The sequence below is a fragment of the Priapulus caudatus genome, unplaced genomic scaffold (genome assembly GCF_000485595.1).
Source record: "Priapulus caudatus unplaced genomic scaffold, Priapulus_caudatus-5.0.1 Scaffold1504, whole genome shotgun sequence".
NCBI classification, from domain to species: Eukaryota; Metazoa; Priapulida; class Priapulimorpha; order Priapulimorphida; family Priapulidae; genus Priapulus; species Priapulus caudatus.
The window spans coordinates 37776-59336 of record NW_014578565.1 but is presented as its reverse complement, the minus strand read 5'-3'; the positions used below and the strand labels follow the sequence as shown (position 1 = coordinate 59336).

The window sequence follows — 21561 nt, the reverse complement described above, 5'->3', positions numbered from 1 at the left end:
AGTGAGTCTAGTAATCGTTGAAAAAACATAACTCCGAAGTTGGCCCAAATCGTTAGATTTTACTAACACTATCTGGCTGCCTCTGTCTTCCTTAGAACCACATATTAAATTTTCTACACTAACAATGGGTAACCGTTCACATAAATGGAGAATAAATCAGTTTTCGAAAAAAAAAAAAAAACTAACAAAGTTTGCAGTTAAGTTTGCTTGAGCGTCTTTTCACTAAACAGGCAATACTGGAAAAAAATTCACGTTCAATATAGAGACAAACTCAGCCACGCATATCATGCACAATCTGTCTCTGACGGGGATACATATTTAACCATGAGATCAATAAAGTTTGCTGGATCAGTAAATCAGACGGCGCCAGTCCTCCTTTACTGCTCTTACTGTGTTGCGCAAAATTTTCGGCAGAGTTAGATGTTAATTGTAAGCATTATGACAGAAAACCATTGGTATCAAGGCGGAAACGTTGATATGACAGCTACTTTCTTTTAGAGTGACAGTCAATTACAGGTATGATGTAAAGCGATTCCTAGACAGACATCACGGGTCGTATCAGTGTATGTTTTATGTAAAAAAGAATTTCTATAGAATTAATTTCTCCTGGCGTTTTATTACCGAGCGCGTTTTTTTTGCCCCGGCTCGCTTAAAAATACGGAAGCTGGCATCTGAAATTGCTTTGTATTGCCGCCCACGTTGGATACGCGCTGTGAACAGGTATCAGTTGTGAACTGCACTGTCAAACGGCCACTGGCGACACTTCTTTACGCGAAATGCTTCTCGCATTACTTGCAGTATTAGCAGATTGTCTTGTGTTGCTTCACTGGTTAATGAGCAATGACGTGGAATATGCAGTTCGAGTGTAATTGCTAATGACGAAAGATAAGATTCATTCATGACGCTATCGCTGCTGAAGCACCAAGCGGTAAATAATTGTGAAAAAACGATAAATGCTTTATTATTATAGTTGTTATTGCTGTTTATTGCTGAATGTTTATTAAAACTAGGGTTCGGTTTCCGCTTTTATACAATTAAGGGTTTAAAACTGCAATAAAAGCGGACACCAAGCCGGTTAAGACCCGTCATTCGTATGTCTTTCTCGCGTCTCAAAATTACTTCGAAAATATCAAAGAAATTTTTAAGCACCTCGAGAAACTAGCTTTAACATCTCACGGCAACATAGTTTGAAAAACGACATTAATGTTATCAGGTGTGAATAAAAACATAATTGTATTCACTCTAATGTGACCGATATATATATCGCATTCTCTACATGTTTCTCTCTATCACATATGTAGGGGCCTACGATCTGGCTTTCCTTCGCACCTATGCGCTATAGAGTTGCTCTCTACCAAGATACTCGGCCTGTACTGATACTACTTTATTCACTGCAATTACCAGCTATCGCTGATCGCTAAGTATAGGGTGATTGTGCTCAGTTACATGCACGCACGCCTATGCGATTGCATCTGTGCCCTGCTTGCTGCTGTTTACTTGCGTGCAGCGCGAAGCCGCAACCCTCGCCCCCTGCACGCCGCCTCAACATCTAGCATCCGTGCTGCCGTGCGTGGCGTGCAAGCACCAGGCATTTGCGGTTGGACGTGTGCGTGCACCGAGCGTGGCTCGTGAGCGCGTATTATCTGCGTGCGTGCGTGCATGAACCCACATGCCGTTGCCGTGCCCGGACGCCGACGCGTCGCGTGGCGTCCCGACCCGCAGGCACCTGACGTCCCTAGGCGGAGAGCACCGTTGATTCATGCATGGACCCCTATCTACCGCACTTGTAGTCGTGCCCGGGTTATTCGGTGCGCGTCGCGTGCGTGCGTTCGTCTGCCTGCGCGCGGTCTGTACCCAGCGTGCGACGCGGATCGTGGGCACTGTACTAAGGCCACGCTCTCTGTGCTTCTGGCGAGAACCGCAGCGCTGCGCTCGACGAGGCGGTCGGCCGTCCTGTGGGGGTTTGGCTTAAGTGCAAACCGCGGTACACAAACACAACTCCCTTACACTCGCGCGCAGAATCGAAGCCGCTCTACCATATGCTCCACCGTTTACAGAAGTTATAAAATATTAGAACATGCTGCTTTGCACAACGGCGTAACTACGTTTCCTATCGCACGTTGCAATAATATCGATGGGGAGTACGGCGAGAGAGTGTTCAGCGCTTCCTTGTTTGCATTCTTTTTCGCCGCCATGTACACGCGTCATGTAGTAGTTATTATCTACGATGAAAAGGAGCCGGGAAAAACATTCGATGAACTCTGCCAGCAACACATCCTGATGCAGTGAGGGCGAATGATGCCACGCGTAAAATGCTGACGGGCTACAAGAAGCTACGATGTAGTAGCAGTTGTGATTTGTATCTACATTTCATTTTCATCATTCCTCGCTCCTTTTTAGAATCGCTTGCATGTATGATTAGGCCTCGGGTGCCTCGTACCACTCGAACAAACCTTTGCTATTTTTGCCCCATCCGCCCCGCCAAACCCAACGCCGGAATATGCCTTTCCCGAATGCGAGAGCAGCATTACGCAATAATTAAAGTAAACAATTTATATCATAGTGAATTTTTGCGTTTAATGGGAAAACAAAATCAACAAATTCTAATAATATCGGAATTGGACGTTATCTGGCTCAGCGCTTTATTTAGCTTAGCGCTTCGCCCTGGAGGCGTACTTGTACAAACAGAGTACGGACACGGCAATAGCGCGCCTGCCCGCGAACACGTGTAGGTAAAGCACTCGATGAAAGCTGCTGGCCCTCAGCCGGACATTTGAGTGTCTCATACACGTCTACGTCGCGCAGACCAAAACCGCACCGCGATGCGCAACGCGCCGCTAATTAATTCAATTTCTCCTCCCACCAACCACACCGCCTGCATTGGCCGACCCGGGCCACGCAAATCGCCGATGGACCCGTCATCTGCGGCCCGGCTGTGGGCAATTTTGACGCAACCGACTGTTCGCCATGCGTCCGTTTTAACCAACGACGTGTTCCCCGCGCGTGAGTCATCTGTAGGTTGAAGAGCATGGTAAGAATAATTTTTAATAAACGAAACCCGAATCAACAGCCGCGTGTGCGGCCTAGGCCGTCCCTGCGTACACCCGCGGCCCGCCCGCAGGTCAACACCTTGGTACCATTCACCTGCGAAGATGTTGCTTCGCCCTTCGGTCTTGCTCATTTATTGGCGATTTCCTTTTTTTAATTTATTCCGAAGCTAGAAACAATGATGAAGTGGAGGAAGCGAAGAAGAAAAAAAAGAAGAAGACCAAGGGCCGTAAGGGCTCCTGTTTACACCTTCAGACACAATGACGCGACGAACTAGAATCTATCTACTCATATACCTATCATAGGTTACATATCTCCAATAGCAAAGTGAACCAGCAGAGAAGAAACCAATCCCCGCTCCGCGATGGCCCAGGGTCGACCACGCAACGAGTGACACCCCGATGATAGATGAAAAGGAAGAAAGCACCAAAGAAGAAGCAAGAAGGGATGATGATGACTGCATGCATCCGATGATGCATCGATCGGATCGGACTCATGGATCGAACCGCGACTCGAACCTGCATGCATGATCCCCATAGATAGACCATGTACACTCGCCGAGCGCGACAGACCACTCCTGCCGCGCCCCTCCGACCGTGCAACCACCATCTCGTCTTTCTGCTCTCTAGGTTTCGCATGTTGACCTATGTTAGTGAAAGCGCGCCACTCAAAATCAACTCACGGTTCCAAAACTAAGTTCTTTCCACCCAAGTTTGAAGATCATATTCTATCACTTCTAACGGTGCCAAAAATATCGAGCGTACAGGTAATCTACATCATCCCTGCGCAACCTACCCGCTCGGTACCGCGACTCGCGCACGCAACTATGCAACCTCACAACGACAACACCACACACACCATCATACACACGCACACGCACGCACATCAAACGGCGGCGAATACCGCATATCACGTCCGCTTTACACTTACGCTCAGGCGAGCTAGAGCACTTTCACTAAAATTACTGTGGCCTCTCGAAAGACCGCGTTATCTGCCTCCATTTCTTCAAAGGGGAATCAAACCCCGCTTCGGTAGAAAACTGACGGGCAAAAGACAAATAATTGTATTAAGCTGGTTTTGTATTAACCACTTCAACATATATTAACCCCGAATTAACAAACAAGGTGCGTACAAGATATTTTATATAGGTTTATATGGATAATTAAGAACTTTAGTAGCATTAAATTGTTCACAAATAGATACAATTACTGCAAAGCCTAAACTCCTCATTCAATTACTACAATTCATTACTACAGTCGCACCCCATTAGTCAGTGGCGGATCCAAGGGGGGGTCATGGGGGTCATGTGACCCCCTTTTGCCCGGAGGGGGGGGTCACCGCTAACTGTGACCCCCCCCCCGATATCGAATATAATATATTATGTGGTTGTTGTGCATGTACATAGTTTGTTGATGTGAACTAAATAAAAACAATTAGCTTATTAGGGCTACACATGTATGATAACATTGATTATGAACAATGATAACATTTGAACAATGATAACATTTCATTGATATCAGACACTCCCCCTTTCCGGATTGGATAAACAATAACTCATGACAAATAACGCGCGCTACTAATAGGTTGCCAAGCAACTTGAGTCTCACAGTGATTCTGTATACCTCAGCATGTTTGAAGGCTAGACAGCAGACTAGCGTGCCTACACTGCCCTAGTGATACTTTGGTCGCGTACCGTTCTGACTCGTGTACAAAGATTTACAAACTCAATATGTCTAAAAGGATTAAGTTATCAGGCTCATCAGCAGACATCAGCACATTTTTCAAAAGGTAAGGAAAACATCTAGAATTCTAGATTCTAAAATTTACTCTATACTATCACTGTACGTATGTGTTTCACTGATCCTATCCTATTCACTGATTATCCTATCTCTATTAGTATTAGAGAGCTAAAGACGGCTTACCAACGTGACCCAGAAACGGAATGACAAAAAATAATTTTTAGGGGAATCACTCGCGCTACCCGTTTGCCGTTCGTGTTACGTGAATTAGGCTTATGTGTACATGTATTTGTGTGTGAAGTTGGGCTGGCACCATCATGATCATACATGACATGTTGACAACTTCGTGACAGGGGATTTTATTGTGATAAATTTGCAGTACATGTGTAATGTACATGTACATATTGTACACATAGATAGTGATTTACCCTTGCCAAGTCCTAATAAATATATAGGACCGCAGATGGCCGTGGCTGGCAATGAGGATGGTCTGGATGGGTGTAGGGAGAGTCCGACAGGGAGCGGAGGGAGGTCAGCGGGGGACTACCAGGATCCGAGGTTCGCTGGCTCGGGCTGCATTTAAATTGGCCTATTATAAAATAAAATAAAATTAGCAGACGTTTTGTGAGTCGGAATCTGGTCTTCTAAAGGCGCATAAGTTATAATAGATCTAATATTTAATGTAGTGTACTAGAGTAAGGTCATATTTTCTTAGCATATGGCACTCGGAACTGTTGTATATTTTGCAGTGTGCCAAAGTCACAATTGCAGCCAAATCAAGCATCAGCATCAGTCACAGAGACTGGACCAACTGTTTTACCCGGCGAGTCCCATGCCTGTGACCCAGGGTCCTCGTCTGATCTAAAAAATCCCGACCCGATATCAGATAATGTTACCCCGGATCATGACAATCCATCTGCAGAACCAAGCAAAGTTAACAGGCCACCGAAGTCACCTGCAAGAGATATTGGAGCATCACTAAACAACAGAAGTGATCTGTCTGACGAAGACAAATTCCAGCTACTAACTAACCACTGGAATCCGGATAGTCTTTTCGAATTTCCAACCCACAAAGAGCATGGTCGATCTAGGTCGTTTCAGCACTCTTGGCTCCACAGGTATAAAGGATTAGTCTATTCACCTTCATTAAAAGGCGGGCTGTGCATATATTGCTCCCTTTTCGCCATGAACATCGACAGCATCTTGGTCACTAGAGCTTATTGCACGAACTATCACAAGTCGTCTCGTGTATTGGGAGAACATTTTGTCGGCAAGGAAGGGAAAGGAAAAGGCTACCATCTGGCTGCTATGCAAGCAGCGGAGGCTTTTGTTCGAGTGATGAAAGGTACACAGGAGCCTATTACTCAGCAGATAGACAAGGGTATTGAAGCAAGAATCAGAGAAAACCGACGTAAGTTACAGCCAATCATCAAAACTGTGATCTTGTGTGGAAAGCAAAATATACCTCTACGTGGACACCGTGACGATAGCTCTCATATTGCTGATCAATCGAAGAATCCTGGAAATTTCCAAAAGCTGTTGGAATTTCGAATTGATGCTGGCGACCAAGTCCTTGCTGATCACTTCAAAACAGCAGACAGAAGAACAACATATAGATCCAAGACAACTCAAAATGAATTGATCGACTTGTGTGGTCAATATGTGAGGGATACAATTTTGGCTGATGTTCGAAAGGCGAAATTCTACTCTATATCAGCCGACGAGACCACTGATAAGGCAAATCACGAACAGTTGTCATTGGTTCTAAGATTTGTGGATGCCAACAATGACATTCGAACGGAATTAATGGGTTTTCTCGTCTGTGAATCCACGAGTGGTGAATACATAGCTAACCGTATCATGGACAAATTGCAGAAATGGGACATTGCTCTCGCTGATTGTAGAGGTCAGACCTACGACGGCGCGGCAAACATGAGCGGATCTATGCGAGGAACAGCAGCTCGAATAAAATCGCACAACGACAAAGCAATATACACACACTGTTCCTCCCTTAAAACTTAACTTGGCTGTTGTCAAAGCTCTGTCATTGCCAGCGGTGCGAAACATGATGTCTACTGCAGACAAAATTGTGAGCTTTTACAATTTGTCTCCAAAGCGACAGCACAACTTGGAAACTTGGATTGATGAAGTTTCTGGAGATAATAAGTCCCGCATCAACAAATTGAAATCTTTGTGTAAAACACGATGGGTGCAGCGGCATGATGCTCTGAATGTCTGTGTAGATCTATTTAAAGCTGCAGCCAATTCACTGGAGGACATCTCAACACATCCAGCAGACTGGGTTGGAAATTCAGTCACTGAAGCCAAATGCCTTCTCTCTGCAATCACCAAGTTTGAATTTGTTGGAGCACTTGTTGCTACACGAGATGTATTGTCTTACCTTCACCCAATCAGCATAAGTCTACAGTCAAACACATTAGATATTGTGAATGCCATGCGTGAAGTTCAAGAAGTAATCAAGGCACTTGAAGAGTCACGCGCCAAAGTGGATGATTTTCACAAAGATCTGTTCATCAAAATAATCGACCTGGCCAAGTCCGTCAACGTTGATCCATGTGTACCACGTGTTGTGAATCGCCAAAAGCACAGACCAAACATTCATGCAGAAAGTCCACAAGAACATTACAAACGGAACTTGACAATACCGATACTGGATGAGATCATTGCAGCTCTACACGACAGGTTTGGCGAGGAACAGATCGCATGTATTGAAGGAATATCCATCGTACCGAGTATGATCAAAGCATCAATTCGCCAGGACTCGGAGACATCAATCCATAAGTTTGCCTCTCGTTTCAAGAATGACCTTCCGAATCCAGAGAACCTGAACGCCGAGATTCACATTTGGATAAACAGATGGAGTGATGTCAAAAGTGAACAGCCACCAGAAAGCGCTGCAGCCACAATGAAGGTCATCGACAAGGCTTTCTTTCCAAATCTGTATGTGCTGGTGAAATTGTTGTGCACATTTGCTGTCACCAGCTGCGAATGCGAGCGCAGTTTCAGTTCTCTTCGCAGACTCGAAACCTACTTACGAACAAACATCGGACAAGAACGGTTAAGTGGCTTGGCACTAATGACGATTCACTACGAAACGCAGATAGACTTGAAATTGGTTACGGATAAGTTCGCCACAAAACACCCACGCCGTATGCAACTAATAAATCTTCTTGAATGACTTTTTACATACACCTTGTGTGTTTTGTGTCACTGAATTAAGCCTTGCCCGGCTTCCCCCGTCAGTTATAAACCTGTAAACGTGATGTATGTAATAAAACACCATTCATAACAATTTGAATATCTTTTGTTTTGGAGTGAAAGTGTGAATGATGTGCACATATAATGTTTAATGGTATTAATTTTTCTGGCACAGTCCTGGTTTGTTTGGGCACCAGCTAGTTCTACAAATATGGTCTACTTTCACATTTAAAGCATAAGTTTTTCTTGGTTTCAGTAAAACTTCCAACTTGCTTACAATATATTCAAAAGATGTATAGGCCTAGTGTCCATACAGAGTATATATTTTGAAAACGTCTTGATATAAAGTGATTAAATCCTGCAAAAATAACCCTTATGTATGCACTAGAATTATCCTCAGAAGCCTTCTATTTACAAAATTTCCTCGGGGGTCTTACTCGCTTTCCGAGCCACTACAACAGAAATATAATGACTTGTGACCCCCCCTTCAGGCATTCCTGGATCCGCCTATAAGTACGAAACTGACGGGCCAAAGAAAAATAATCGTATTAAGCGGGTTCCGTATATTATATTAGCCTTAATTTGAAAAGAAAAACAATGGATTAGAAGGTGTGTACAAAGTGTTTTATATAGAAATTAATATACCGAGACAGAAAATGTCATGTTAGTAACAGGATTCTTGTATTATTGTCTTAAGTCAATATTTTACTAAAAGATTACTATGAATCGGGCCGGGATTTAGAGAAATCATCGTAGTCTCATCAGCGTAACGAGCGAATATGGCCGCCGGAGGCGGCCATTTTGCGAGTGATTTGAAAGAGGTAATTGGGCACACAACCCGCACACTATTTCTTATCACTATTTCATCAAATTTTTCATGAAATAATGGTCGGATTTTTAATATCTTTGCAACTTTTATTAGTACAAATCTTATTACATAGGATACGAGTAACCTGGCCGCTGTAAAACTTGTGGTAAAAAAGCGTTAGAAATTCTCATGGAAATCTACCTGTGGCAGTGGTGAATTGAGCCAGAGCGAGAGGGCCATCTGTCGTGGAGTTTGGTCTTTCGTATTGCGGCACATGCGGGACCAGCGGCATGAGGTGACAGTTGCTCCAGTAGCAACACACGCGACAGGACCATCGCCATTGCGTTCTATAGTCATGTGCCTGTTTGCGACCGTTATGTTATCGTGATTGTAAATTGCGAGATATACTTGTGCAAGGCTTGTGAGATGTACATGGCTATTATTTCAGTGCTAGCACACGCGACAGGACCATCGCTATTGCGTTCTATAGTCATGTGCCTGTTTGCGACTGTTATGTTATCGTGATTGTAAATTGCGAGATATACTTGTGCGAGGCTTGTGAGATGTACACGGCTATTATTTCAGTGCTAGCACAAGCGACAGGATCATCGCTATTGATTTATATGATGTTAATGTAATGATTGTATGATAAAGTGTTACATGTATAATTTTCGTGGGATATAATCAGGAGTCTATCAATAGGCAGGAGGTCTAGGCAGGAGGTAGGAGGTCTATTGATAGACTCCTGATATAATGTTGCAAGGCTTGTAACACGTACGTGACTGCGTAATAATATACGTATTCGCAACAACTAGCCGTATTAAACTCGATGCATGAATGATCTGGCTGGACTTCACATACGGCATCAAGTAATAACAATCCCATTTTGCGACCCAGTTGCATCAGACGTGCTTGCAGCAAATATATACGCAGTGCAGGGTGCAAAATTAAAGAGTCAAATACTCCCTGATTTACAGTCCTTGTGTTTTAAGGTGCGCGATCGCGCTCGCGCGCCTCGATTGATCAGGAGAAGTGCGAAAAAACGCGCACCTAAGCATTATCAAAACGCACACCTCTCTTCGCGTTTTGTTTTTCATTAATTCAACTTATAAACTCGAAGATAAACGCAAACGGTTGTAAACATCACGGACATTGCCGGAAGTCGGTTCACATGTTTATAACGACAGTTGTAACGCTTAAATACCAACAGCAGTCTTTAACATCAATTCATCCGCTCATCATTTATTTATCACCAACGAGAGCTTGACGTATCGTTGACTCTGGTATTCTTCCGTTACACACTGAACCGTATACACACAACACGACCGTCGTAACTCACAAAGCCTACTGCCTGCGTTGACTGCTTTGCACCCGAACCCACCCAAAACCAAAACCAAAACCGTCCGGCCTATCATACGCGAGCCATACATGATGAATATGACTGTTACTGTATTCAATTGCTACAGCAGATCGAGACTGGTGATGAAGATGCAGCTGACAATGAAAATTAAAAAGCCTGATTAAGGTTTTTAGTGAAGTTTTATTGCAAAACATGTATGTTTTCTTGAAATGAAACTGAAATACCTCAAATTGACAAAAATGCAAACAAGTGACTGAATGATGTTGCAAATACTTTTAAAGTTTTAATAGTCTGCTTTGAAAAATTGAGTGTTGTTACTTTTTGACTAAACATGCTAAATGTGTGATTCAAGTTATCCATCAATATGTTCAAGAACTGATAATATGTTAGATGAAAAAAAAATCACCTAAAAAATGTCCAAATTAAGAGTACAAATGCAGAGCTAATTTTTATCCCAAAATGCTGGAAATGGCATTTCATGAAGTCTAGATTTCCGGGGGGCATGCCCCCGAACCCCCCTAGTTTGCCTCGTGACCTGCGGGCACTCGGATGCAAATCACACACCTCGGCAAGCCAAGGTGTGTGATTTTTCACTCGCCTGCCTTTTTCAAAATACAAGGACTGGATTTACTGTCGAACTCCCTGATTTGACATATGCAGGAGTCCGTGTGACTCCCTGAAAATTCTGCCATACTAATGTTCATAGGGTCTATGTCCCCCAGGGTACTGCTGGAACGTACCCTGGGTACGGTCCGGTATACCGGAACATACCCTGGTCACTATATGATATATGGTTAGAGTTAGGATTAGAGTTAGGGTTAGGGTTAGGGAGTAGGCATAGGCGACTCCCTAGACTCGTTAGAGGAGTAGGCGAGGTACGGTCCGGCATATTAGATAGTACCAGGGTTGCAACGCTCCGGCAGTACCCCGGGGGACATAGACCCTCTCAGTCATACTAACTAGTTCGTTCCTGAACACGGCCTTGCGGAATTACCGTATTTTTTTAGCAAATGCCCAAAGAAAATTTGGCAGATGTGCAACTGCATGAATCTTCAAAATAAGCACATGCGTTATTGTTAATATGTTTAATTTTGAACTTCAGTCTGCGGACTCCCTCATTTTGCTATAGACTCCCTCTTTTTGAGGGGAGGGGAGTCCAACGGACTTCCATTGTTTAAAAGTTAATTTCTACCCCTGCAGTGTAATATAATTTCTATCTATAAGTACCACATATTGGAAGCACTTACGAATACTGATATCGCTTGTCACTCCTTAGCATCTTCGAAAAAACGTTCTGAGTGCTGTAGTCATACAAGAAAAATGCATACAACTTATCTGCAGTGAATGATGGGGAAACCACAGTGATAACATACCACTTATCAAGCAAGATATAACTGTATAAGTTATAATTAATAAGATATCAAACTGAAAGCAGTTAGATATAAACGTATTACCAAACAGATTATTATTACCTGCCACCAGTTTTACTGATACGTGTAGAATTTAGTTTTCTAGAAAACTGTTCACAAGTTTAATACCAAAAGACATTTAACAGCAGTCAACTTCTCTTATGGCTGAGGTTTCATTAGCAAGTAGCTACTACTAAAGTTATAACGTCTTCCTCGCTGTCACACAACCATCTAAAATCACACAATTTAATAGACCAACGTTTAAGAACAAGCACTTGTGTAGCTGAGTACATTAGACATTGCCATCTTCTGTGACAGGAAAAACTCATTCACCCCTCCCACCCCCCTTCTACTGCCCGAAGACACGCAGCTTTCAGCAGGGTTCTGCCATGGCCTTTACATTGTACTACTGCATGTCGGGTGTGACATGCCTTCTAAAGCTAATTCGTGACATCCTTTATATCCTCCAACATTTCATAATTTCCAAATGTTTTCAAATATCTATGTTCCTGTCCCTTTTTCAAACTTTTCCAGTTCATTAGGTGAAAATAAAGCACCCGAAAACACAAATGACTAGTAAACTTTTATTTTAATCCATGTATCAGGACTCCCAGATCGTCCATACACAACATGCACTCTGAAATGCATGGGGAGAAGCCCAACTCAGCTAGAACTGTAACCCCATGGTACAGCTAGTAGCAACACTCACCATTCACTGAGGTTGGTCGCAAGTGCAGCGAGGAAGCCCATCAGGTTGAAGCTGAGCTCAGTCGCACTGCACAGAAACAGTCCAGCCATGACGGGGATGAGAGAGATGCTGACACAGATGCCCGTCCTCTCGCCAAGCATTGCTCGCGACAACAGCACGGTGAAGATGGGCGCCGAGCTTTTCACGGTTTCCGTGAAGGACACGGCGACAAACTTGAGTGCAACCAGGCCAAGAATGACAGTGATGAACCTGCAATGTGCCAGTCAACGATGGCAGTGCACGGCAGAGCAATACCCAACGTGTGGCGAGCCTTACTGCCATGCCGTGAAGATTTATACCACACTACTAACGTCACTTTCCTGTTAAACACAAATACTGTGTTCTAATCGTCGTCGGCATGTTACAAATGGCATTACTTTGTTAGGAACAGCAACCTCTATTACAAACCTCAATGTCATATTAATAAATGTCTCCGACCTATTAGAAATATCATCACACTTTTCTCAAAAACATCACCACCCTGTTACAAGCGTGATTCTGCTGTTATAAACAAATGTAACACACATGAGAGAAAGATTCTCTTCAAATTACAAGTGTTCCTGCCCTGCCGTTTTGAATTCAACCCAAATCTTTAGGCATACCTCATTGTTCCCAGAATGAGCATGTTCCTGAGAAAGCTTGGTGGCCGTTCCTCCCTCTCCGATAGTGTGTACATTCCACAGGGAAAGTGCAATTGTACAAAGCCACCTGATATACATGTGCACATCTGCACTACACCTGAAAACCACGACACGTTTGATGGGGGGGAGGGCCATTATTTCCAGAAAATATCTTAAACAATATCAACCTTTAGACGTATTAACTGTTGCAACAAACATACATTTGAAAATCGGTGCGTAACTATTATCATACTTGGGTTTCTCCAAATAAACATTTATTTCAAAATTACCTAACAATGTGGCATCTCCCTTCAAGGTATCTATCGTGAACTTGTTCATAAATAGGTTGCAGAAACTGAAGAGATACCACAGTACCAGGAAGATCATGGCTTTTGCATTGCACAGACCCGATTTGGCATGATCCGGCAATATGTCACCTTTCGACGTGTCACTAGTCCGATGCAAGCTGCCATCACTTACTGATTTATTAATCAATGGAGGTGGATGCGATTCACCTCTTACATGCATATCTGACGCAGACGCCAAACCTTTATTGTACATGTCAAGCGGCATTCTTTTTTCGATTTCGATCATTCGTTTCAATACTCCTATGAGGTTGCTTCTTCACAAGGTACATAGATATTTATCCTGAGCATTACAATGAAACTCCCGCTGCTTTGGTGTCTGCCGACTTTGCACCTAAATCACAATCACGTCATGTCGCCAACATCACTGGGTGCAATAGCTGTGTTCACACGAGAATTTCAGTTCCGTACTTGAGCGTTCACACGCTAAAATATACGCGGCTTATTCAGTACCGTACTTAAATACGCGGCTTACTTAGCGCGGAATCACATTCCGCGCCAAGTAAGCCGCGTATATTCGGCACCACGCTGGCCGCGTATTGTCTGTCGTGTGAACGCATTCGAATTGCAAAACTGTAGCGCGCATACCTAGACTGGTACCCATTCGCTGCACGACGTTAGTGTAGCGTGTGGAACTGTCGACCGGGTACCAGTCCATATTATACCTAGCTAGCTAAGCCTCGAAGCTCGTGTATCTCATGTGAACGCATTTCAGCCGAACTCAGCACCAACTAAGTATGGAACCAGCGAGGCCGTGTATACGTGTGAACGCAGCTAATATAAGTCAAACATGATCAGAAACAACCTAGAATAAATACAGACAAATGAATCAATTCTATAATTGCTTAGACAACAACATGGATTTATGATACTAAGCCCAGGTGATTATTATGCATATCCTGATAGAAAACACGCTTACAATTCAATCGGGGCTCCGAATAACAACAGCAAAATTATGCCCATGAATCATAAAACCATATATTTCAATTAATTTTCTGATTCCTTAGAAATATGAGGAAGATATACATGACAAATGGGTAGTGCCTTACATCCCACAACCTCGCTAATAAACTATGCCTTTTGTTGATCTTTGATGAACTTTATTTCGTGCAGAAGTGGCAGGTGTTTTATATTAGAGACAAATAGTGGGGATTAAATAGGATTAACTTGTTAATTTTACACACTGACTTCACACCAATTCACAAATTGCAGAACCTTCCTGAAGTCTTATCAGAGACAGGGTTGTTATCGTGCATGCACCGTAATGGAATTGTGGAGTTTCATAACTTACAAAAATATCCTCATGAAACTCCTTTCCAAATTGTCCGATCATAACATGTATGAATATCAATGCAAATTCCAGTTAAAAAGTGTGTTATCTCCACGGTAGATATAAACGTCGATGGATCCATTCTGGGGGGTTTTGCTGTGCTGTCACGTGATCTCATGTGAATCACTTCAAGGATAAAATCGTGAGGTGGAGAGCAACCATATGGTTGGGACAAAACACGTTTAAATTAGTTTTCTTGTTAAATCAGCGTAATCCTTGGTCTTAAAGCCACGTGTTTCACCACATAGATTCCACCCGACGATCGAGACGCACTCAGATTTTTATGGTACAATAAACAAGTTTAGCTCACCCACTACAGAATGACATCACATCTCTTTGGAGGTATATGGTGCACCACCAGCTCCACCCATGTATGTACTTAGATGGACAGCTCAATATCAACAACATGTGCGCCCTTTAGTAGAGGATACAGTGTTAAGATCTTTTTATGTCTATGATTATCTGTTCAAAGTCTATATCTATACTGAATGAAGCAAGAATCGTCACCAGTGAAACACTAACGGTTTTAAAGCCATATTTACAAGAATTATCTAGTATTTTCCCCACTTGTATGACTGTTTAATTACCTACTGTTATTGCTTGAGCAACAGCAACTGTCTAGAGTACAATAAAATGTATTAGAACCTTCGTATTCACCAAAACATGCAAGTTCGATTACCAGCGAGCCTTTTCTTGTAATCTTGGGCCAGTTAGTAGTGCTACTAGCACCAGCTATCATTCATAGACTTACACGTTTCTTGCACAATCTCGTTTGCACCGACAAATTGCAGGTTGACACATCTAACAAATCTCGCGACTTGATGTTATTTTCTTTGTGTTACAATGTGTTCATATCCAATTTTCTATTCTATAACTGCATAAAATCTTAGTGTTTTTTTAGATTGGGCGTTTCTGAACAAAATTCTCGTAATAAAAACTTTAAGCAAAGGAGGGTTTAATTTGAACAAGTTCGTGTTGAACAGCAATGAGGTCATGCAAGATATTCCAGAAAGAAATCATGGTGAGGAGGTCAGAGACCTAGAGTCGTTTAGGGAAAGCAACGCACTTTCTGTGTTCAGGCTGCTGTTACTAAGACTAAGAGACACTCAACTACCACTCAAACCTTTGCCACCATCGCTACAAACACTACCATTATGAGCACCCCCCCGCCCACCCAGACTATATTTGTGATTTATATACGTGTTACCGATTCTTTACCCCCCTCACATACATATACATGCCCAAGATTAGCAGGATGTCAAAACGAGTGCTTATTTCAATCCTATAGCCTTAAACGATCTAAGATATGAATGTTCGTCTTTCTCTGCCTCAGTGAAGCTACACCAACCATTTAGCTTTCATGGAGTTATACACAGTGGCCGTCAGCGTAGAAGCTTAGTGAATCGCACCTAATTCCGGACCCTATGCGCACGCTACGCTGACGCCTGTTAATCGGCTTGATAAATCGCACAAAAACAACACCACATGCCTAGGCCGTTTTGAGTTTATGCCAGCAGGCCATGCCCCTGTGATGAATCTAATCCCTGGGACTTCTGCAAGAAATTAAGTTCATAAGAAGTCGACAATGTCGTAGATAATTATAAGGTAGGCTGCATGAATGACGTCCCACACTACCCGAATAAAAATATATAATATCATTGTTAGAGTATCTAGCTGACACATAGAAATTTGTGCAAAACACCGCCTAGCTGACGAAAATCATTGTTCTTCCATCAATTAACCACACTTTATTGAACTAAAATCGAAATATAACTTAGAATGCACCAAATTATACTATTTTTTCCAAAATTTTCCGGGGGCCATCCCCTCGGAGCCTCCCCCCCCCTACCTAGCTGGATGAGTAACCATAGTGCTCGCTTTGCTAGGACCTCAAAACGCGCACAGTCAGTGACATTCAGCAGGCTTTCATTTTTAAGGGGCGCGATCGTGCCTGCGCTCCACCGCGCACCCGAAATTGTGCCCTGGTGCGTGCATGATCGCGCCTCATAAAAGTGGTTGAAATCGTGCACCAAAAGTCTGTGTATTATGTTGAAATAGCGCTCCATAGAGTTGTCAATGTTGAAATGGATCGCGAGCCCTGATTGGAGTATCTAGCCCAACTCTAGTTTCAGTAGCCAATGAGAATGCAGCTTTCATACACCCTTCGTCGTATCTTAAAACAATGGCGGACCCGGCAGCAAGCACGCTGTCAACTTCAAAAACTGTGAAAGAAAAAACCTTTAAAAGCTGTCTTTTGGATATGATACATTTGAAAAAAATGCCACATTGTATGTCAAGACCACGTGGTGTAAGACTCGCCATCACAAGAAGATTGTGGCATGTTTGAAGAACCGGGGAAAATGCAAAGGCGCAAGTGAAAGTGGCCTTCTGCATTTCGTTGAAGGAACACAGTTCATTACCAAACATACAGTAGTTAGGCATCTAGAGTGTGATGCCCACAAGTGTGGATTGGATCTAGAGAAGGAACTGCAGGATGTGGAGGGCAGCAATAACGAAGGTAGGCTAGATAGCTCAGGGCTGGAAATTCCCAAAATCTTGACCACAGCATTTTTTTTTTTAATGCTGTGGTGTCAGAAGCTCTCCACAGCAATTTTGTCTTTAACCACAGCTATTTATTTTTTTCTTCAATTGATGAATTCGTGATGAGAACTACTGTCTGTGACTTATGAACATTGGTGAATGGTAAAAAGCATAGTATACTGGTTAGAAATTGTTGGATGAAAAATAATGGTTGTTAAGGTTAGGTTGGTTTACAGTTAAACTTAATACATGCACATTGTATTTTCTTTTCAAATTCAGAAAGACTGTTCATGTCATGTCAGAATAAATAAAACAAGTTTATTTTTACATCCGATCAACTCTTTTATTAATCTGTGTGCTAGTCACGTGTTGGGTTGTTGGATGAAAAGAATGTAATCATGACGAAGCCATTGAATGAATGAAGGTGAAGATGAATGATAATCAGTGGATTGACATGACATCCCAATTTTCGTTTTGGATTTCACTCTAGACTGAGGATTGGTCATGATTCCATCATCACACCCCAAGAGGCATGATGGAGAGCCCTCACGGAGCTCTCCATCATCCCTTTTAAGAGTGTGTCATTTTTAGTGGAGCTCTCCATCATGCCTCTTATTCTTAAGGGTGTGATTTTTGAGTGGAGCTCTCCATCATGCCTCTTAAGGGTGTGATTATGGAGCGTGAAAAGACCCCCTATGGTGTCCTAGGGGAGTCATTAGTAGTCAGGACTCCTGTACTTTTCAAATCTGAAAGCCTGCATTGTCATTGTCACACCCCAAAAAATTTACCCCCTCACAGAAATTTTTGGCCAGGGGAAACACTGAATGTAATCATATAATATAGGCAGTGGCTACGGGTACGGCAGCCGTATCTTAATGTCTCGAGGCTGGAGGTACGGCAGTCCATTCGCTGTCATACTTAACGAGACAAAGATGGCGGCGGGTGGCGCCAGATTTCAGAATAACGCCTTGAGAAATAAATTCACGATTTGAGATCGAGTTTAGATGAGCTAGAACCCTAACCCTAACCTAGCTCTGGTACTATAGCAGACATACATTGACTGCCGCAGGGCTATAGTACATTGCCGGCTGGAAATACCAACTGCAACCTGTCACCACCTGTGCCCACGAAGAATGGATCGCAAAACGCAAAATTATCGGGCTTTTTAACACTTATCTATCTACGTGGATATCTCACCTATCTTTTTGAACACTTTACACAACTTTACACCATGTATTTATCCTTTTATTCCACAAAGTAAGCACTACTGGAAATTTCCGTTTGAAATTCTGGCGTTCGTACGCGTGACGTCACCGGTATTGTATACACATGCCATGTATTTTGCCTACAGATCCGGTGTATGTATATTATACAATACCGGTGACGTCACGCGTACGCACGCCAGAATTTCAAACAGGAATTTCCAGTAGTGCTTACTTTGTGGAATAAAAAGATAAATACATGGTGTAAAGTTGCGTAAAGTGTTCAAAAACATAAGTGAGATGTCCACGTAGATAGATAAGTGTTAAAAAGCCCGATAATTTTACGTTTTGCGATCCATTTTTCGTGGGGACAGGTGGTGACAGGTTGCAGTTGGTACTTCCAGCCGACAATTTGCTATAGCCCTGCGGCAGTCAATGTATGCGGGCTATAGTACTAGAGCTAACCCTAACCCTAACGCCAAAAAGGGGCTTCAACGAACGACGGCTGCCGTACCTCCAGCCACTGCGTATTAGTGTTGTCAATCGGTTGTAATTTCGTAATAGATAGTGCTGTCACGATCATCGATTATACTCGATCATCGGTAGAACAGTGGCTCGAACCAAGCGCTTGGTTATCAAAATCCATAATCGATTTCATCAAAAAATTTCAAACTTGAACATGAAAACTTGGAAAAGTGATGAGAATCAGAGATATCATCGCTACTATACAAGTTATCCTTTATGAACATACATGTATTATACACACAGTAGTAAACAGTGCAAAACAAACACTAAACAGGGCTAAACAAGCACATACATGCACACACGCAGACATTCAACACCCCGAGTAACCGATTGTGACCGATCACCGGTTACTTGGGTCAAACCGATGATCGATTACGAAATTACAACTGATTGACAACACTAGTAATCGATCATACGGTTGGACCCAAGTAACCGATGATCGGTTACAATCGGTTACTCGGGTGTTGAATGCCTGCGTGTGCGTAACGTCGTGTGCATGTACGTGTCTGCATGTATGTGCTTGTTTAGCCCTGTTTACTGTTTGTTTTGTTTTGACACTGTTTGCTACTGTGTGTATAATACATGTATGTTAATAAAGGATAACTTGTATAGTACTAGTAGCGATGATATCTCTGATTCTCATCACTTTTTAAACAAAACAAACGATTATGGATTTTGATAACCAAGCGCTTGGTTTGAGCCACTGTTCAACCGATGATCGAGTATAATCGATGATCGTGACATCACTACTGCGTATAATATAATAATAATATATTATATTAATTTATATATATATATTATATAGGTATGTTGTCTATATATTTGTTGATATATATCGATTTGAGCCACTTCTCCCACCGTCTTCGTTATACTTATAGTCCCTAGGACTTTTGAAGACTAATATGAGGTTATGAATATCTATTATCATATGACTATGAGGTTGTTACATTAGTCATTACACTTACATTTACAATTCAGACAATATCAATGACAATAGTCAATAATAATTAATATGGTCACTCATTCAGTCATTGCCATTTAAAAAATTCATTAGGGTACGGTAGCCATATCTTAATGTCTCGAGGCTACGGGTACGCTCGAGTCCATTCGCTTTCATACTTAAAGGCCCGCTTATGTCGGCCTACGATTTGACTATCGGCGACACTTTATCGCCGATTAGCAGCGTAGCTCTACACTCATGTCGACTTGAAGTGACTACGCTGCACATCGCCGAACAGATCGTAGCGTTCCTGTATGAAACGTAGACGGGTTCGCGGCCCCAGTATTTGTACTAGCACAAGCAGTTCTTTAGCACAAACAGAACAAGCTTGATGCCGGGACCAGTATACATAAAACAAGTCACGTACGTGACCAACAAAATGGCGCTTACCAGTAAACATTATGTAACTTCGTAAATCTATCCTAAATTTTCTGAACATCGTTATAATCATGTGCAGAAATTTTTTTTATGTGATATACGGAAAACTTAATATATATTTGAGAAAGGGTTTGTGCAATAATCCCTCCTTGTAAACTGCTGACGAGTGGCGTGTAGGCTGCCATTTTATTAATGACGTGACTTTTGATAATCATGTGACTCGACACGCTGCGATGATTGGCTGCCACTCACGATTTGTCGCCGACAGCCGCATAGAAATAGAACATGTTCTATTCCTGCGATTGCAGTCGGCGACCGCATTTTCGATCGTAAGAGAACTCATGTCGAGTTTGGTCGCCGATGTTTTTATCGGCGATCTGGCCGGTTTTTGACGTACGATATTCAAATCTTGTCGGCGACTAGGTCGTAAGGCCGACATAAGCGGGCCTTAACGAGACAAAGATGGCGGCGGTGGCGCCAGATTTCGAAATAACGCCTTGGAAATAACGATTGGGAAATAAATTCACGATTTGAGAGTTTAGATGAGCTAGAACCCGAACCCTAAACCTAGCCCTAAACCTAACCCTAACGCCAAAAAGGGGCTTCAACGAACGACGGCTACCGTACCTCCAGCCACTGCGTTATTAAAAACATCTATTTGTGTACCGGTATATCTTAGTATCTACTTTAATGGTAGCTCTAGTACTATAGCCGCTTACATTAACTGCCGCTGGCGGCCGTCTTAGTATCTACTTTACTCTAGTTACTCTTTTCGTCTTTAGTCTTTAATGGTAGCTCTAGTAGGGCCTACTATAGCCGCTTACATTAACTGCCGCCAGCGGCAGTTAATGTAAGCGGCTATAGTACTACTCACTACTAGAGCTACTTTAATGGTAACATATGTATTGAGTAGAAATACTATAACCCATTAATAACATAACCAATCACTGTAAGTTCATACGAAAACATCAGAAACGAAACTGTTTAGAACTATAGTATATATATATACTATATAGAGAGAATTAGAGACACAAATACCACGTAAACACATGTCAGATGTCTCGATTTTACGCATCGCGCCACCTATGGTCAATAAACGATATATACTTTCAGTAAATAAATTCTTATTAATATGATATACCATACTATGCTGTATATAATAACATGTATTATAATATAATAATAAGAAAAATGTTATTATATACAGGTCAATTGTTATAGTCTAACAGTAGGGGCCTACTCTAATAAGAACCATAGGCCGCGTTTGCG

At 42.4% G+C, this 21561-nt stretch overlaps 1 protein-coding gene across 5 annotated transcripts in view; it reads right to left on the bottom strand.

Moving 5' to 3' along the window:
* The window catches only part of LOC106816845 (solute carrier family 35 member E2-like), a 27119-nt gene extending 5762 nt beyond the window's left edge, over nt 1-21357 (bottom strand). The window contains exons 1-5 of one of the 5 annotated variants that reach the window (XM_014821480.1): nt 21331-21357; nt 13242-13650; nt 12934-13069; nt 12293-12541; nt 11422-11475 (exon numbers count right to left, since the gene is read on the bottom strand). In XM_014821480.1, coding sequence (XP_014676966.1) covers nt 11422-11475; nt 12293-12541; nt 12934-13069; nt 13242-13545 — 743 coding nt within the window. In that variant the 5' untranslated portion in view covers nt 13546-13650; nt 21331-21357. Of the gene's footprint in view, nt 1-11421; nt 11476-12292; nt 12542-12933; nt 13070-13241; nt 13799-14607; nt 16631-19879; nt 19940-21330 lie in introns of those variants that run through there. The other 4 variants (XM_014821481.1, XM_014821479.1, XM_014821483.1 and 1 more) reach the window with 4 other exon arrangements.
* Nucleotides 21358-21561: the final 204 nt, after the last annotated feature.